The sequence below is a fragment of the Ranitomeya variabilis genome, chromosome 3, assembly GCF_051348905.1.
Source record: "Ranitomeya variabilis isolate aRanVar5 chromosome 3, aRanVar5.hap1, whole genome shotgun sequence".
Taxonomy (NCBI): domain Eukaryota; kingdom Metazoa; phylum Chordata; class Amphibia; order Anura; family Dendrobatidae; genus Ranitomeya; species Ranitomeya variabilis.
In genome coordinates this window covers 713,146,711-713,165,384 of record NC_135234.1, presented here as the reverse complement: position 1 = coordinate 713,165,384, position 18,674 = coordinate 713,146,711, and the positions used below count along the sequence as shown (strand labels likewise).

Here is an 18,674-nt window from a genome sequence, read left to right as displayed (position 1 = left end):
GTATGAATATCGCTCCAGCGTCGTAGACTGCGGTCACGCTTTGCAATCACGGCGCTGGAGCGATGCCGAAGTCCCCGGGTAACCAGGGTAAACATCGGGTTACTAAGCGCAGGGCAGCGCATAGTAACCCGATGTTTACCCTGGTTACCAGCGTTAACGTAAAAAAAACAAACAGTACATACTCACATTCCGGTGTCTGTCCCCGGCGTTCTGCTTCTCTCCACTGTGTAAGCGCCATAGCCGGAAAGCAGAGCGGTGACGTCACCGCTGTGCTCGCTTTCCGGCCGGCAGGCGCTCACACAGTGCAGAGAAGCTGAGACGCCGGAGGACAGACACCGGAATGTGAGTATGTACTGTTTGTTTTTTTTACATTTACGCTTGTAACCAGGGTAAACATCGGGTTACTAAGCGCGGCCCTGTGCTTAGTTACCCGATGTTTACCCTGGTTACAAGCGAACACATCGCTGGATCGCTGTCACACACAACGATCCAGCGATGTCAGCGGGTGATCAAGCGACGAAAGAAAGTTCCAAACGATCTGCTACGACGTACGATTCTCAGCGTGATGTCTGATCGCAGTAGCGTGTCAGACACAGCGATATCGTAACGATATCGCTAGAACGTCACGAATCGTGCCGTCGTAGCGATGGAAATTTCACTGTGTGACGGTACCCTTACACAGATATGTCACACTTGCTAAACTGTTTACTGTTAATAATAATGCAATACAGGCAACAGAACTTGGTCCCCTCCAACCAGGTGGAGGACAATGGCTCTGCAGGACAGTTGCAGGATTGGTGTCAGAAATTACACGTGGGCACTGACTCTACCCCATCACACCAAAAACAAGGGGCTTACCGGGTGGTCCATGAGTATGAGCGGGTATTCAGCAAACACACACTAGATTTTGGGCAGATAAAAGGGGTTCAAAATCATATCCCCACAGGTGGTCATCCGCCCTTTAAAGAGAGGTACCGGCCTGTACCTCCAGCTCACTTCCAATGTGCCAAGAGTATGATACGAGAGATGAAGGAGGCTGGGGTAATCAGAGATAGTTGTAGCCCCTGGGCAGCTCCGTTAGTCCTCGTCAGGAAAAAGGATGGTACAATGAGGATGTGTATTGATTACAGGCAGATAAACCGCATTACACATAAGGATGCATACCCGTTACCCAGAATCGAAGAGTCATTAGCTGCTTTAAAATCTCCATCTTAGATATCAATTGTGGGTATTGGCAGGTTCCCGTGGCAGAGGCGGATAACGAAAAGACTGCCTTCATAACACCGATGGGCCTCTCTGAATTCCACTACATGCCGTTCAGACTGTGCAATGCACCAGGAACATTCCAGAGGATGATGTAGTGCTGTCTCGGGCACAAGAATTTTGAGACCATCCTGTTGTACCTGGATGATGTCATCATCTTCTCCAAGACATATGAAGACCACCTGAAACACCTGGCTGAGGTGTTTGAAGCTCTGTCTAACTTTGGCCTGAAGGTAAAGCCATCTAAGTGTCACCTGTTAAAGCCCAAAGTTCAGTACCTGGGCCATGTGGTAAGCGCCGAAGGTGTGGCACCAGACCCTGACAAGGTCACCATGATCAGGGACTGGCCGAAACCCAGCAACATCCACGAAGTCTGGCAGTTCCTCAGGTTGGTAGGCTACTACCGAAGGTTCATTAAAGACTTCACTAAGATAGCCGCACCCCTGCAAGACCTGTTAGTGGGCCAATCCAAGAAGACCAGGAGCAAGGGTCCTCTGTTTGAGTGGAACAACAGGCTGGAAGGATCCTTCACTCGATTGAAGTTGGCTCTCATGGGAGATGAGGTACTGGCCTACCCTAATTATGACCAACCGTTTGTGCTCTACACAGATGCCAGCAACGTGGTATTGGGAGCAGTGTTGTCCCAGGTGCAGAAAGGCAAAGAAAGAGTAATTGCCTACACCAGCAGGAAGCTTCATCCCACGGAAAGGAACCCCGAAAACTACAGTTCCTTCAAGCTGGAGTTCCTGGCCATAGTCTGAGCGGTAACACAGCAGTTCAAACACTACCTGCCCTCAGCAACATTCACAGTTTTCACGGACAACAATCTGCTGACACACCTGGAGACGTCAAAACTAGGTGCCATAAAGCAGCGATGTATGGCCCGGTTGTCCAACTATGAATTCACCATCAAGTGCCGATGCACTGTTCAGGATGCCCCATTTACCAGAAGTGGGAGAAGATCCGGAAGCATTTGAAGAGATTGAGATACCAACTTTCCATAGTCCCGGGGCGACTCAGTATTCCCATTATGTGAGGAACAAGCGCCATAACAAGCAAGAAGCCATGCTGAACCCATTGCCCCACCATGGATGGGCAGAGATGCAGGACAGTGACCCCACAGTCCATCTGGTCAAAGAGCTGCTGACCCAAGTAGATTGACACCCTGGTTCAGATGCTCCACAAGAGACTCAACAGCTGTGGAAGGAGAAGGGCAAGTTGTTTATCTACAACGGTAAGCTGTGCTGGAGGGATGTTGACCCACGCACTCACGAGTTAGTCTGGTAGATAGTGGTCCTAAGACAAGATGCGCCAATTGTCTTGGAAAAGTACCACGATGGAGCAGGACACTTCGGATGGAAGAAGGTTCTACTGGATTGGCATGAGAAAAACCATTGAAAAGTGGTGCCAAGAGTGTGGCCCATGCAACCTGCGCAAAATGGACCATGATAGCCAAAGGGATCCCCTACAGCCCATAGTCACCAAACAGCCACTTGAACTGGTGGCCTTAGACCACGTGAAGCTAACTTCAAGCCGGCCAGGCTATGTCTAGGCTCTGACCATAGTGGACCATTACTCCAGATTCCTGGTAGTCGTACCTGTCAAGGACCAGACAGAGAAGACGGCAGCCAAGACCTTCCAACAACACTTTTGTCGACTACACCCTGAGAAGGTACTTACCGACCAAGGCCCAGCCTTTGAAGCGGAAGTGTTCCAGGAGTTCTGCAACCTGTACGGATGCAAGAAGATAAAAACAACACCGTACCACCCACAAACAAACAGCATGTGTGAGAAGCTGAACCAAGTGGTAATCGACTTACTAAAAACCTTGCCTTCGGAAGAAAGAAACTTATGGCCAGAGAAGTTGCCAGACTTGGTAGATCTCTACAATCACATCCAAGTGAATTTCACCATCTGCTCTCCAGCCTACCTGATGAGAGGAAGATCTAGCAAATTACCTGTTGATCTTGAAATGGGAGTCCTCCCACCAGAAGCAACATCCCCAGATGCACATTGGGATACTGAGCGACAACAGAAATACCACCAAGTACAAGAGTGTGCAGAAAGAAGCTTGTCCCAGGCAAGACAAAAACAAAAGAGAAACTACAATCAACGTGCCCCTGCGATTCCCTTGTCACCAGGTGAACAAGTGCTAAAGCGTAAAAGGAGAATGCACAAATTTGATGACCAGTGGGAAGCAGAACCATATACCATCTTACCCTCAAACTTTGACAATACTAAAATGTGTCTAATAAGCAAAGATGGAGGAGAAACTTCAACTGCGGTATCTAGAGATCACCTTAAAGCAGTGGTGGGCAATTAATTTTGCCATGGGGCCGCATGAGAAATTGGGATGGTTTTAGAGGGCCGGACTAATATAATTACCGTATTTTTCGGACTATAAGACGCACCGGACCATAAGGTGCACCCCAAATTTAGGGTGAAAATTGCAGAAAAAAATATTTTTTATAAGATGGGGGTCCGTCTTATTGTCCGAATTTACAGTATCTTAGGCTACTTTCACACTAGCGTCGTGCACTGCACGTCGCTATCCGACGTTGCAGTGCACGGACGCATAGTGTGGAAGCGCCGCACAGCGGGGGCAGCGGATGCTGTTTTACATCGCATCCGCTGCCCCATTGTGAGGTGCGGGGAGGCGGAGTTCACGACGCTCACGACGCACAAAAAAAGTTACATGTAACTTTTTTTGTGCCGACGGTCCGATGCAACAGTCGCACTGCGTCGCTAATTTAAGTCTATGGAGAAAAAACGCATCCTGCAAGCAATTTTGCAGGATGCGTTTTTTCTACAGAACGACGCATTGCGACGTGCAGTGCACGACGCTAGTGTAAAAGAGGCCTTACCTGAGGGCTGGCGGTGGCAGAGCAGGGTCACAGGAGGCAAGGTGTCGGCAGAGGTGGGGTGATGCGGTGTGGCGTGCACCTGAGCAGGGTCCCTTCCTGCTTAGGTGGGCGACGCCACGGCCTGGTGTCCATGGGGGGGTTGCAGCAGTGGTGTGGCGACGGCAGAGGTGCGGTATGGCGTCCGCAGGGTCCCTTCCACCGGTGAGGTGACGCAGCGGCCCGGAATGCACTGTGAGCAGCAGAGCCGGGTTGAATATCAGTGGTGGCGGCCATCGTCTGGAGGGGGGCTTCAGGTAAATGGCCGCGGGAGGCCGCGCGTGAGCAGATGGAGATCGCGGCGGCCATTTTCCTGAAGCCGAGCTCTAAATCTGCAAATTCGGCTTCAGGAAAATGGCCGCCGCGATGTCCATATGCGCACGTGCGGCCTCCCGCGGCCATTTTCCTGAAGCCCCGGGAAGCACAGCACTCCATCGGCCTCGGGAAGATGGCCGCCGCCACCGATAAACAAGTAATCAACCCGGCTCTGCCTCTTGTGACTGGTGGCATAATGCTGCCTCCGGTCACAAGAATGATTGACACAGCTGGGAGCCAATGGCTCCTGATGCTGTGTCAATCACATCCTGACCCTGGACGCTGAAGGAAGTGGAACTGTATGCGCTGCAAGCGCATACAGTTCCGACAGCGTGTGGAATCCTGGATGAGCTCGGGGCTGGCGGCTGGCCAAGCGGTGCCGGGGGTGGCTGTCAGAAGTGACAGCTAGCTGGCGGGCCGTTTAAAATCTTCAGGCGGGCCGGATGCGGCCCGCGGGCCGCATCTTGCCCAGGTCTGCCTTAAAGTATGCCCTGATACACTGATAGACAAACAAAAAACCTAAGTACTTCTCAACCTACAGAAGAAGAAGAAGAAAAGAAAATCCATACTGTTCTTGGAGATTTTCCCCAGTCTTGGACTCAAGTATATCAAACCATAGCAGCACCTGTCTTGACTTTTCCCCAGTTGGAAATACCAACACAAAATGAGACTCTAGACCAGCAGGCTCAAGCAGCAAACGTCACACCAGCAGTGGAACCAGAAAATCCACCCTCTGCTATCAGTGAATCTGTCAGAGCCATAGTGAATCTAAGAAGTCGCAGACACTTGCCCAATTTGCCAATACAATGCAGGCCTATAAGTAGCGCAGACACTAGTGGGTTCACAACAGCAACAGCAGACATGTTAGACCAGGAACTACGCAGGTCTACTCGTAGCACCAGGGATCAAATCCCAGCCGGTATAGGGACTGGTAAAAATGTCAATAATTGCTGTTACCTGTGTAAAAATGTTTGACTATGTTTATTGCAGGTTTAAAATAGACAATGGGGTAATGGACAGTGAATTGCCCAAAAACTGTCACTGTACATAGTTGGCACCCTCTAGGTGCACTCTGGTTCTACCCACTTTGCCGGCGTGGGTAGGGCTTTGTTTCTTCACAGACCTGAAGCTAAAACCATCTGGCGTGGCGAACACCGGGTCTGGATACGCCTTGTAGCTCACCCAAAACCTACGTTGGGGGTCTATGACAGGTCCCTCGCATCAGTACTGTTAATTATAAACAAGGACATCCTGGTATAAAACCAGTTGTACTGTTATAAAATATGTTTGCAACATTTAAAGCCAAAAGTGCTTCCGGTAAGGGAAGAAAAAGTTTATGCACCTGTTCAAATGTTTTTCAAAATGTTTTGAACTGTTTAACCTATTTAATCTGTTTATGTTTTCATTTCCCAGTCCGGGAGTACTGGATGTAATGGGGGGGGAATGTGGCACCCCAGGAGTTCGGGTACCACAGTGGTGCTGCCTTCCTCTCGGGGAGGGTAGTGCCATGCCTGGAGACAAGTGGGATTCCTTTTGGCATGTAAATGTTACACACAAGACATTCTAACTCCAGGCCAGAAGGGGGAGTTTAGAACCCTGTTTTAGGGGAACTTCCCTGATATCCATCCTGGTCTGGAGGAGGAGTTAGTTCAGTCTGGAGCAGACAGTGAAGGGAGAGGAATGATTAGGAGCTCAGGGAGGCTGCGATTGGTCCTCCTGTGAGCCAGAGCGCAGAAACCGGGCACCAGGACCCCGAGGTTGGGGATAGCTGCAAGGTCCACAGCAGAACCAGAGGGCATAGGATTATACTTAGATTGCCCATACCATACCTGGGGTACAGCAGCAGTTAGAGCCTGGAGTCACCGTGTCAGAGACCCCCCAAGAGAACAGCTCAAGCTGCCTTCCATGCAGGTACTATCCCAGGACAAGAGAGAGAAAGGGGTACCTTGCCAGCAAACTACAGGTAGCAAGGGACCAGAAAACCAGCGCATAGAGGAAGGCTCCCAACCTGATCTGCCAAGTGGGATTACTACTTGTTTTAAGGCGGCCTGGACTCCTTCTGCACCTGTTGCAGGTACCCTGGACTGAGGCCTGCTACCATCAGTAAACCAGGTAAAGACTGCAACTCTGTGTCATCCGTTATTTACCGGCAACCCACCATTCTTGCCATACACCTTGGGAGCCCTGGGGACCCCACTTCACCTGTTTGAAGCGTCATCATCTTGCTGTAACAACATCATCCCAGAGGACCCCTTTAACCCCTTTACCCCCAAGGGTTGTTTGCACGTTAATGACCGGGCCAATTTTTACAATTCTGACCACTGTCCCTTTATGAGGTTATAACTCTGGAACGCTTCAACGGATCCCGGTAATTCTGACAATGTTTTCTCGTGATATATTGTACTTCATTATAGTGGTAACATTTCTTTGATATTACCTGCGTTTATTTGTGAAAAAAACAGAAATTTGGCGAAAATTTTGAAAATTTCGCAATTTTCCAACTTTGAATTTTTATACAATTAAATCACAGAGATATGTCACACAAAATACTTAATAAGTAACATTTCCCACATGTCTACTTTACATCAGCACAATTTTGGAACCAACATTTTTTTTGTTAGGGAGTTATAAGGGTTAAAATTTGATCAGCAATTTCTCATTTTTACAACACCATTTTTTTTTGGGACCACATCTCATTTGAAGTCATTTTGAGGGGTCTATATGATGGAAAATACCCAAGTGTGACACCATTCTAAAAATGGTACCCCTCAAGGTGCTCAAAACCACATTCAAGAAGTTTATTAACCCTTCAGGTGTTTCACAGGAATTTTTGGAATGTTTAAATAAAAATGAACATTTCACTTTTTCACACAAAAAATTTACTTCAGCTCCAATTTGTTCTATTTTACAAAGGGTAACAGGAGAAAATGGACTGCAAAAGTTGTTGTACAATTTGTCCTGAGTACGCCGATACCCCATATGTGGGGGTAAACCACTGTTTGGGAGCATGGCAGAGCTCGGAAGCGAAGGAGCGCCATTTGACTTTTCAATGCAAAATTGACTGGAATTCAGATGGCACGCCATGTTGCGTTTGGAGAGCCCCTGATGTGACTAAACATTGAAACCACCCACAAGTGACACCATTTTGGAAAGTAGACCCCCTAAGGGACTTATCTAGATGTGTGGTGAGCACTTTGACCCATTAAGTGATTCACAGAAGTTTATAATGCAGAGCCGTAAAAATAAAAAATCATATTTTTCCACAAAAATTATTTTTTCGCCCCCAATGTTTTATTTTCCCAAGGGTAAAAGAAGAAATTGGACCCCAAATTTTGTTGTCCAATTTGTCCTGAGTATGCTGATACCTCACATGTGGGGGTAAACCACTGTTTGGGCACATGGCAGAGCTCGGAAGGGAAGGAGCGCCATTTGACTTTTCAATGCAAAATTGACTGGAATTGAGATGGGACGCCATGTTGCGTTTGGAGAGCCACTGATGTGCGTAAACATTGAAACCCCCCACAAGTGACACAATTTTGGAAAGTAGACCCCCTAAGGAACTCATCTAGATGTGTTGTGAGAGCTTTGAACCCCCAAGTGTTTCACTACAGTTTATAACGCAGAGCCGTGAAAATAAAAATGATTTTTTTTCCCCACAAAAATTATTTTTTCGCCCCGAGTTTTGTATTTTCCCAAGAGTAACAGGAGAAATTGGACCCCAAAAGTTGTTGTCCAATTTATCCTGAGTACGCTGATACCCCATATGTGGGGGGGAACCACCGTTTGGGTGCATGGGAGAGCTCAGAAGGGAAGGAGCGCCATTTGGAATGCAGACTTAGATGGTATGGTCTGCAGGCGTAATGTTGCATTTGCAGAGCCCCTAATGTACCTAAACAGTAGAAACCCCCCACAAGTGACCCCATATTGGAAACTAGACCCCCCAAGGAACTTATCTAGATGTGTTGTGAGAACTTAGAAACAACAAGTGTTTCACTACAGTTTATAACGCAGAGCCGTGAAAATAAAAAATATTTTTTTTTACACAAAAATTATTTTTTAGCCCCCAGTTTTGTATTTTCCCCAGAGTAACAGGAGAAATTGGACCCCAAAAGTTGTTGTCCAATGTGTCCTGAGTACGCTGATACCCCATATGTTGGGGTAAACCCCTGTTTGTGCGCATGGGAGAGCTCGGAAGGGAAGGAGTACTGTTTTACTTTTTCAACGCAGAATTGGCTGGAATTGAGATCGGATGCAATGTCGCATTTGGAGAGCCCCTGATGTGCCTAAACAGTGGAAACCCCCCAATTATAACTGAAACCCTAATCCAAACACACCCCTAACCCTAATCTCAACTGTAACCCTAACCACACCCCTAACCCTGACACACCCCTAACCCTAATCCCAACCCTATTCCCAACTGTAAATGTAATCCAAACCCTAACCCTAACTTTAGCCCCAACCCTAACTTCAGCCCCAACCCTAACCCTAACTGTAGCTCTAACCCTAGCCCCAACCCTAACCCTACCCCTAACCCTAATCCTAGCCCTAACCCTAGCCCTAACCCTAACCCTAGCCCTAACCCTAGCACTAACCCTAATGGGAAAATGGAAATAAATACATTTTTTAAAAAATTTTTAATTTTTCGTAACTAAGAGGGTGATGAAGGGGGGGTTTGATTTACTATTTATAGCGGGTTTTCTAGCAGATTTTTATGATTGACAGCCGTCACACACTAAAGGACGCTTTTTATTGCAAAAAATGTTTTTTGCGTTACCACATTTTGAGTGCTATAATTTTTCCATATTTTGGTCCACAGAGACATGTGAGGTCTTGTTTTTTGCGGAACGAGTTGACGTTTTTATTGGTAACATTTTTGGGCACGTGACATTTTTTGATCGCTTTTTATTCCGAGGCAGAATGACCAAAAACCAGCTATTCGTGAATTTCTTTTTGGTGGGGCGTTCATACAGTTCCGCGTTTGGTAAAATGGATAAAGCAGTTTTATTCTTTGGGTCAGTATGATTACAGCGATACCTCATTTAGATCATTTTTTTAGGTTTTGGCGCTTTTATACGATAAAAACTATTTTATAGAAAAAATAATTATTTTTGCATCGCTTTATTCTGTGGACTATAACTTTTTTATTTTTTTGCTGATGATGCTGTATTGCTGCTCGTTTTTTGCGGGACAAGATGACTTTTCATGGCATGTTATTCCACTTTTTGTTCAGCGGTATGATAATAAAGCGTTGTTTTTTGCCTCGTTTTTTTTTAAAAAATTTTACGGTGTTCACTGAAGGGGTTAACTAGTGGGACAGTTTTATAGGTCGGGTCATTACGGACGCGGCGATACTAACTATGTGTACTTTTATTGGTTTTTTATTTTTATTTAGCTAAAGGAATGTATTTATTGGAACAATATTTTTTTTATTATTATTTATTTAGGATTTTGTTGGTTTTTTTTTTACACATGTAATTTTTTTCTTTTTTACATTTTTACTTTGCCCCAGGGGGGACATCACAGTAAAGTGACAGATCGCCGATCTGACACTTTGCTGTGCACTGTGCAGATCGGCGATCACACAGCACAGCAGGGAGGCTTCCCGGCGCCTGCTCTGAGCAGGCGCTGTGAAACCACCTCCCTGCAGGACCCGGATGCAGCCCCGTGGCCATTTTGGATCCGGGGACTGCAGGGAGGAAACGCTCGGTACAAGGTGAGCACATCACCTTGTACCGATCATCTCAGGGAAGCACGCAGGGAGCCCCCTCCCTGCGCGATGCTTTCCTATACCGCCGGCACACTGCGATCATGTTTGATCGCAGTGTACCGGGGGTTAATGTGCCGGGGGCGGTCCGTGACCGCTCCTGGCACATAGTGCTGGATGTCAGCTGCGATAGTCAGCTGACACCTGGCCGCGATCGGCCGCGCTGGACGTACTATTCCGACCTTGGGAAGTAGGGCCCACCCCACATGGACGGAATAGTACGTCCGATGACAGAAAGGGGTTAAGCAGCGTCGGTCCCTCTGACCGAGAGCCACAGGTGGCGTCATGAATAAACTTTATTACCAAATTCCCTTTATAGACCTTTCGCCTTTTATTGAGTGCCCAGGGCCATGGCCCGGGTTGCAGCCACCGTGACATCCCCTTTAAGAGCGACCAGACCCAGTACCGAGTATCCCCATTGCCCTGGTGGGCGACTCACTTGTGACTATCCATCATCCTCTTGATTACATTCCAGAGGTTTTCAATGGGGTTCAGGTCTGGAGATTGGGCTGCCCATAACAGGGCTTTGATGTGGTTGTCTCTTAATTTTTGCCAGAGCTGTATATTATACAGAGAACGCTTGTCCTCACATTTCACTCAAAAATATACCTATAAAGAGGAAAATCAGACACTCAACATTTTGCAGTGGTCTCTTAATTTTTGCCAGAGCTGTATATGGCTGATCCGGGGATGGCGGTCATACACAGGTGTAAACGCAGCCTTATCATACAGATGGCAGCTCTGTCTCATGCCGCACGCATGTGCTGTACGGGGGGATTAGCAGATCTTAAGCCGGGAGAAAACTATCAGTCAGGCGGAGACGGATGAGGAGAGACTTCTGGGTTGTTTTCCAAGAGAAAAAAAAATAAGTAGTTTGCAACAAAGGAGCCTGTTTGTATTTTTAATGCTTTGCCAACTTGCCCTTAAATTGCCTAAATACATTAGACAAATATGTCAGCAGGCCACTCAACATTCCCTTGGGAAAAAAAGATCCAGCGTTTTTAAATCCAGTTTGATCTTCGTTTCCCATAGAAACTAAAACACAATTGCAACGTAAAGACTAAAGTAAACTAACAAAAATAGAGAAACAAACAAGATAAAATGTTCTTTACAACATACCTGTTCTCTGCTTCCAGCAGCCCATGAGATTTTATATTCATATGATTTATACCACGCCAAACACCGGATAACAGAAGACTCGCAGGTCTTTAGGAAAATTGCAGGGTCAGATGCGTTAGACATCAGATCTTAAAACAAACCAATCAGGAAAGGTTAGCAAAGGTTTGGTTTTTGGACTTATCATTTGCCACAAAGGCCAGAAAACACTATTGTCACATTTATACATATGTACGTATGATATTGTAGTGGAGAGTTCTACAGTGTTTGTATCTTAGTCATATTTCTCTATAAATGATAAAATATTCATCTGAATTCATTATACAATATCTAAAAAACAATCACATGTTCATGTTCACAACATAGGTAATAAACACGCAAGTCTATAGCCACCTAAATATATATGTGATGTGACACACTGTGTGGTTTATTTATTACCAATGGTATGAAGTTGGCTGCATTCTTCTCCAAAAGCATTAAATGCACAACAGTATATATTCTTCTCCTTCAGCTCTAGCATATGAAATTTGCTTCCCACCCGTATACCTCCAAACTCATTTGACTCAGGAATTGGTATAGAGGCTGTCTTGTTATTGCATCTATAAGAAGAAAATCAGGAGTATGATTAACAGAGAATAGCAACGCAATCCCTAAAATGTATGGATGTGTAGAAATTATAAGGTCTAGAAGTGATGGAGGTGTTAAACTTTGGCGGTGTAAAAGTCCGTTACCTCTACATCTACATAACTTCTAAATTTAAATCACTGCCATCACTTTTCCACCCCCATTATTTCCAGATCTCTGTCACTTCTACACATCTACAGGTTCCAGGTCTTCAGTATTTCTAGGCATTGCTTCTACACCTCCACCACTTTTACACCTGCATGACTTCTAGATCTCCATCACCCTATGTCTTCATCAATTCATTCATCATTATCATCATCAATTCCACACCGCTATCACTTCCAGACCTTTATCACTTCTAGATCACCATCACCTATAAATAATTATTAATTTTACACTTACATATTTTTTAGATCTTCATCACCAGGTGTAAAAGGCATGGATGTTTAGAAGTAATGGAGGTGTAGAGGTGATAATGCAAACAGGTGATAGTGATCTAGATGTGATAAAGATCTAAAGGAGATGAAGATTCAGATGTGATAAATGTGTGGAAGTGAAGGTGGTTGTCATGATCCATTCCAGGGTTTATTTCTGTCTTCCCTTTTTCCGGGAGGATCATGTCAAGGGTTAACTTTGCTCTGCCTCATTCTGGGTTCAGGTTTGCTATTTAGCTCCTATGCGTCCTGCAGGCAGTGTCAGCTATAGTTCTGCCTTCGGCATGTAAACCTGACTCTGGTAGCCCTTGATTTGTCCTGCTGTGATCCCTGACTTGCCCCGTGTCTGTTTTTTCCCTCTGTCTGCCCTTTTCCCAGCGTTTCCCTGTTTGTCGGTTTGATTCTCTTGTTTCTGACTTGGCTTGTATTCGGACTTGCTTAAAGTTGATGAAGATATAGAAGTGAGTGAGGTCTTTCAATGATGAAGGAGTAGAAGGAATGGAAATCTAAAATTAATGGAGGTTAAGAATTGATTCTCCATCACTTCTAAAAGTGACAGAAGTGTAAAAGTGATAGAGATGTAGAAAAGTATAAGTATTGAAGGTGTAGACGTGGTTGAAATCTAAAAGTAATGGAAATCTATAAGTGACAGCTGAAAAGATTGAGATCTAGGATTGATAGAAGTGTAGAAGCAAAGGAGATCTATAAATGATGGAGGATGGAGGAGTAAAGTGATAGCGATGTAAAGGTCACAATGCTCTAAAAGGGATGGAGATCTACAATTGAGGAAAGTGTAGAAGCAATGGTTATCTAGAAATGATGGTGGTGTCAAAATGGAGATATTGAAGCGATGGAGCTGGTAAAATGATCTATATCTAAAAGTGATGGAGATCTAGAGGTGATGGAGGCAAAAAAGTGATGAAGATCTAGAGGCGATGGAGGCAAAAAAAAGTGATGGAGATCTAGAAGTAAATAAGTGACGAAGATCTAAAAATGATGTAGGTATAAAAGTAATAATTATGTACCGTATATGTGATGGTGATCTAGAAGTGATGGAGGTCTGGAAGTGATAGCGGTGTAGAATTTATGATGATAATGATGAATGAATTGATGAAGATATAGGGTGATGGAGATCTAGAAGTGATGCAGGTGTAAAAGAGGTGGAGGTGCACAAGCAATGCCTAGAAACACTGAAGATCTAGAAACGATAGATGTGTAGAAGTGTACACATAATGGAGGTGTAAAAGTGATGGAAGTGTAGAGGTGATTTAAATTTTGAAGTTATATAGATGTAGAAGTAACGGAGATCTAAAAGTGATGAGGGTGTAAAACTAATAATGATATAGAGGTGATGATGATCTAGAATTCATGGAGGTGTAGAAATTATAGAGCTCTAGAAAGGAAGCAGTTGTAAAAGTGATTGGTATTTAGAAGGGGTGAAGGTGCAGAAGCTTTGGCAATCAATAATGACTAAAGAAATCTAGAAATGATGGAGTTGTTAAAGCTATGGAGATCTAAAAGTGATGGAGATATGGAAGCATTAAAGATCTATAATTACTGAAGTTCTAGAAGTGAAAGATCTAGAAGTTAAGGAGGTGTTGAAATTATGAAGATCTAGAAGTGATGTAGTGATGACGTTGATCTTGATATATGTGTAAAATTGAGAATGGCACGGAGGTGATGGTCATCTAGATGTGATGGAAATGTAAAATTGGTATATGTGTACAAGCTTCGAAGGTCTAGAAATACAAAAGCTCTAAAAGTTATGGACACTATTCAGACAGAATAGGTGGAGTAGAGTGTTTTAGTATAAAAACCATTGTTAGGCTCTGTTCAAACTGTTGTTTTATTCCCACAGGATTTCAGGTATTTTTGAATGGTGTAGTCTGCAGCATTATTCCAAAATGTCAGGGACCCCAAGAAAACCAGACAGACAACATTAGAGGTGAAGGTGGTCTATTACGCTTTGTCGGTAGCCATTTGTAAATGGATCTGGCATAACTGTCATAGCCGTTATACACAGAAGATATAATACAGTATGGACGCTAACCTATCTGTTATTATATGTAAATATACCTTCTGACACAACCATTTTAATATACTTTTTACTGCTTTAATAAAAAAACAGCAGAACCACAGGATAAGCTAAATGATGCAGCAGAATATGCTCCTACCTGTCATCAAGTGAAGTGCATGATATCCAATATACAACAGGTTTTGGATAAGCTTCAGAAAAGCAGCTCAAGTGGTATGGCGTAATTTCAAAATAAGGTTTTCTTGGTTTACCTGAAAAAGAACATAAATCGTATTCGACTCCATAGCCTTGGTTCACCTCTGCATCGGAGGCTTCATCAGAAGCCACAATTTCAGATTCTCTCATATTTCACAGGAAGAAAAATGCAGCAGGCAGCGCTACTCTATGCATGACAATGACGTGCACCACAACACAGCTCTATGGGTCCCATTACAATCAATAGGGTAACTTGGGCATCATTGGTGTAAAGTGATAGGTCTAGCACTCCATCATTTTGGTAATGTGCTCCGATGATGGAACAGATTCGAAACTTCATGAGGAACCACATTTTCTGAGAATAGACTTTTTTTTGGAGAAGAAACTTTCTGAGAATATAGTTTTGGCGCAGGCAAGTCACCTGACAATATGTACTTTTGTTCTTCCAACCTAGTCATTCCATAGTGGTTTACTTACTTCTTATTTTCACTTCAAAATATATGCAGTAGGTGGAGTTTTCGCTTCGTATAGAAAGTCCATATTTTCCCGCTTGTTTTCCGGTGGCTCTTACCAGATCCAAATAACTATTGCTACTGAAATAAAGGAAAATTTATTACTTCTGTGAGTGATCTGCAATTGCTACATTACTTGCAGTGATGAATATCCATCGTGATAACCTACCGCTTAACAAATAATGAAGACCCCAAAAAATACGGTACCCCCCCTCCACTTGTCAAATCGTGTTAATGTTCCCCATTCATATATTAGTACAGAACAAATTGCATCTCGTTACCTAGGTTGCTGCAATCATTAAAAACTACTAACTGGTTAAGACCCACAGCACTTCTGCCTTCAAGTATTAATAAATATAGTCAATCGTCCCCACACATTCTCTGTAGACAAGTATCTGGTTATATTCACACTTTCCAAAATAACCTACTGTAGAGTTAGTTTGGCGCAGGTCAAACCGTTAGCACAAATTTTGCTGCGCAAATCTTAATACTCCATTCAGCAAAAGAAAATGGAATCTATCACTGTTCATTGTGAATCTCATAATGCAATGTTAGAATATTTCAGGTAATAAAAAACAGCTCTGAAGCCCTTTTGTTGTTAGCATTGGTGAGGAACCCAGAGGCTGGACCGCCACTGATGATAATGTGATGCCATATTCTAGTAACTAGACGAATTAATCAGCATTAAACTTTTCCGATCCAACGTTTGATCTGACATTATGATTTTCCTGTTCCATTCCAATTATGGAAAACTTCCGACACCTTTTTTTGCTGCATTTGTTCTGATCAGCGCTGACTTTAGCTAGCAGATAGCAAAGGTTGTACTCTATATTGTTAAAGTGGGCCATATGTTTTTAAAAATTAGCAAAAGAAATAGGATTGGAAAGGGATAAAAGTTGTCCAACTGGTTTGGAGTCCTTTTAAGTTGTGCTTTGCCCGCCCAAACTCTAAAGTTGCACTGCGGCACACGGGATCGTATAAACCGACTAGTTTTTAGGGTAAGCTGTCTGATGATCCCATTAAAACAAGGGCGGATAAAGCCACCACAGTAACGGTGGATCCAATAGTGATTTCAGAGGACAAACTTTTTGGAAGCTGATTTATCAAGAAGGTTTACAAAATAAAAAGTTAGAGGGCATATGTGACTAAAGTGGCTCCTAGAGGTTGCTGTCATCGGTAGAGTTTATTGGCAGTTGCATCTCTTATGACAAGGTGTTCACCAAGGATGTATCACCTGAGAACCATGTACCTTACCTGGACTCAGTAACATTCACAACGCAACAGATATTGCACTTCTTCTGAAACCAGACATAGGTCACCGTGTCGCTTATGTTCTGAAGAACTTTCAGCTTTACCGATTCAAAAATATTCACTTCCACGCTGATTGCAGCCTTGTAAGTGTTATTTGATGTCCACACACAGTTCAGGTTTGTAGCGTTAATATCGGAGGTGGAATTCTGTAAAGTAAAGTATGTGTTTCTCTTATATAACTGAATTTTTATGATTTTTTTCCAAAAATAAAATTAGAGAATGACATGATAAAATTAAAAATAATTAGCAAACAGGATTGCACAGTTTGACTTAAAAATCAGTAACGATGAGTAAAGTCAATGCTGAAGAGTTCACATTATTATTTATTATTATAGCGCCATTTATTCCATGGCGCTTTACATGTGAGGAGGGGTATACATAATAAAAATAAGTGCAATAATCTTGAACAATACAAGTCACAACTGGTACAGGAGGAGAGAGGACCCTGCCCGCGAGGGCTCACAATCTACAAGGGATGGGTGAGGATAAAGTAGGGGAGGATAAAGCTGGTCGTGCAGTGGTTTGGTCGATCGGTGGTTACTGCAGGTTGTAGGCTTGTCGGAAGAGGTGGGTCTTCAGGTTCTTTTTGAAGGTTTCGATGGTAGGTGAGAGTCTGATATGTTGCAGTAAAGAGTTCCAAAGTAGGGGTGATGCGCGAGAGAAATCTTGTATGCGATTGTGGGAAGAGGATATAAGAGGGGAGTAGAGAAGGAGATCTTGTGAGGATCGGAGGTTGCGTGCAGGAAAGTACCGGGAGACGAGGTCACAGATGTATGGAGGAGACAGGTTGTGGATGGCTTTGTATGTCATGGTTAGGGTTTTGTACTGGAGTCTCTGGGTAATGGGGAGCCAGTGAAGGGATTGACAGAGGGGAGAGGCCGGGGAATAGCAGGGGGACAGGTAGATTAGTCGGGCAGCTGAATTTAGAATAGATTGGAGGGGTGCTAGAGTGTTAGAGGGGAGGCCACAGAGCAGGAGGTTACAGTAGTCAAGGCGGGAGATGATCAGGGCATGGACTAGGGTTTTTGCAGATTCTTGGTTTAGGAATGTACGGATCCGTGAAATATTTTTGAGTTGAAGGCGGCAGGAAGTGGAAAGGGCTTGGATATGTGGTTTGAAGGATAGATCAGTGTCAAGGATTACCCCGAGACAGCGAGCTTGTGGGACTGGGGAGAGTGGGCAGCCATTTACTGTAATGGATAGCTCCGTTGGGGGGTCACGTGAGATGGGGGAAAGATGATGAATTCTGTTTTGTCCATGTTAAGTTTTAGAAATCTAGCGGAGAAGAAGGATGAAATATCGGATAGACATTGAGGGATTCTGGTTAGTAGGGTGGTGAATGGTGATATCTGGTCCAGAGATGTAGATCTGTGTGTCATCATCATAGAGATGATACTGAAAACCGTGAGATTCTATGAGCTGTCCCAGGCCAAAAGTGTAAATGGAGAAGAGCAGGGGCCCTAGAACTGAACCTTGCGGGACTCTGACAGATAAGTGGCGAGGTGAGGAGGCGGTGTGTGAGTGGGAGACGCTGAATGTCTAGTCAGTTAGGTATGACGAGATCCAGGATAGGGCCAAGTCTGTGATGCCAAGGGATGAGAGGGTCTGCAGGAACAAGGAATGGTCCGTGTCAAAGGCAGAGGACAGGTCCAGGAGGAGGAGGACAGAGTAGTGTCGCTTCACATCTTACCGTTACAATTAAACATGGACAATAACCGGACAGGACGGTAAGGCTACGTGTCCACGATCTGGAATAGCAGCGTTTTGGACGCAGCGCATCTGCGCTGAGTCCAAAACGTTGCACTCTACATTACCAGCACAGTGGATGGGATTTATAAAATTCCCATGCCCACGGTGCTTCTATTTAGCGCTGCGTATACTCACCAGCGGTGCGGGTTTACAAGCCGCAGCATGTCAATTTCTGTAGCGGAGAAGTTAGTCTGCGTATTTTGACCAATAGAGTGTTACATGGCGGTGAATCCGCTTGTACTGACAAACAAGTGCGGCAATTAGAACACAGCGCTTTGGATGTAACAAAAATACGGTGCGTCCAAAACATTACTATTCCTGATCGTGGGCACATAGTCTAACACAGAAGGAAGAAAAGGGTGAGAAGAGTTGAAGTGCAATTCTATGTCAACACCTACTATCTAACCTAGTTTTCATAACAAAGATCAATAACAGTCTCTTTATACCCCGTATGTG

At 44.4% G+C, this 18,674-nt stretch overlaps 1 protein-coding gene across 1 annotated transcript in view; it reads right to left on the bottom strand.

Moving 5' to 3' along the window:
• FLT3 (fms related receptor tyrosine kinase 3) overlaps window positions 1-18,674 on the bottom strand; it is a 158,441-nt gene that overhangs the window by 88,964 nt on the left and 50,803 nt on the right. Inside the window, exons 3-7 of the mRNA XM_077298293.1 lie at window positions 16,413-16,615; window positions 15,124-15,239; window positions 14,591-14,702; window positions 11,797-11,957; window positions 11,362-11,489 (exon numbers count right to left, since the gene is read on the bottom strand). Coding sequence (XP_077154408.1) covers window positions 11,362-11,489; window positions 11,797-11,957; window positions 14,591-14,702; window positions 15,124-15,239; window positions 16,413-16,615 — 720 coding nt within the window. The remainder of the gene's footprint in view (window positions 1-11,361; window positions 11,490-11,796; window positions 11,958-14,590; window positions 14,703-15,123; window positions 15,240-16,412; window positions 16,616-18,674) is intronic.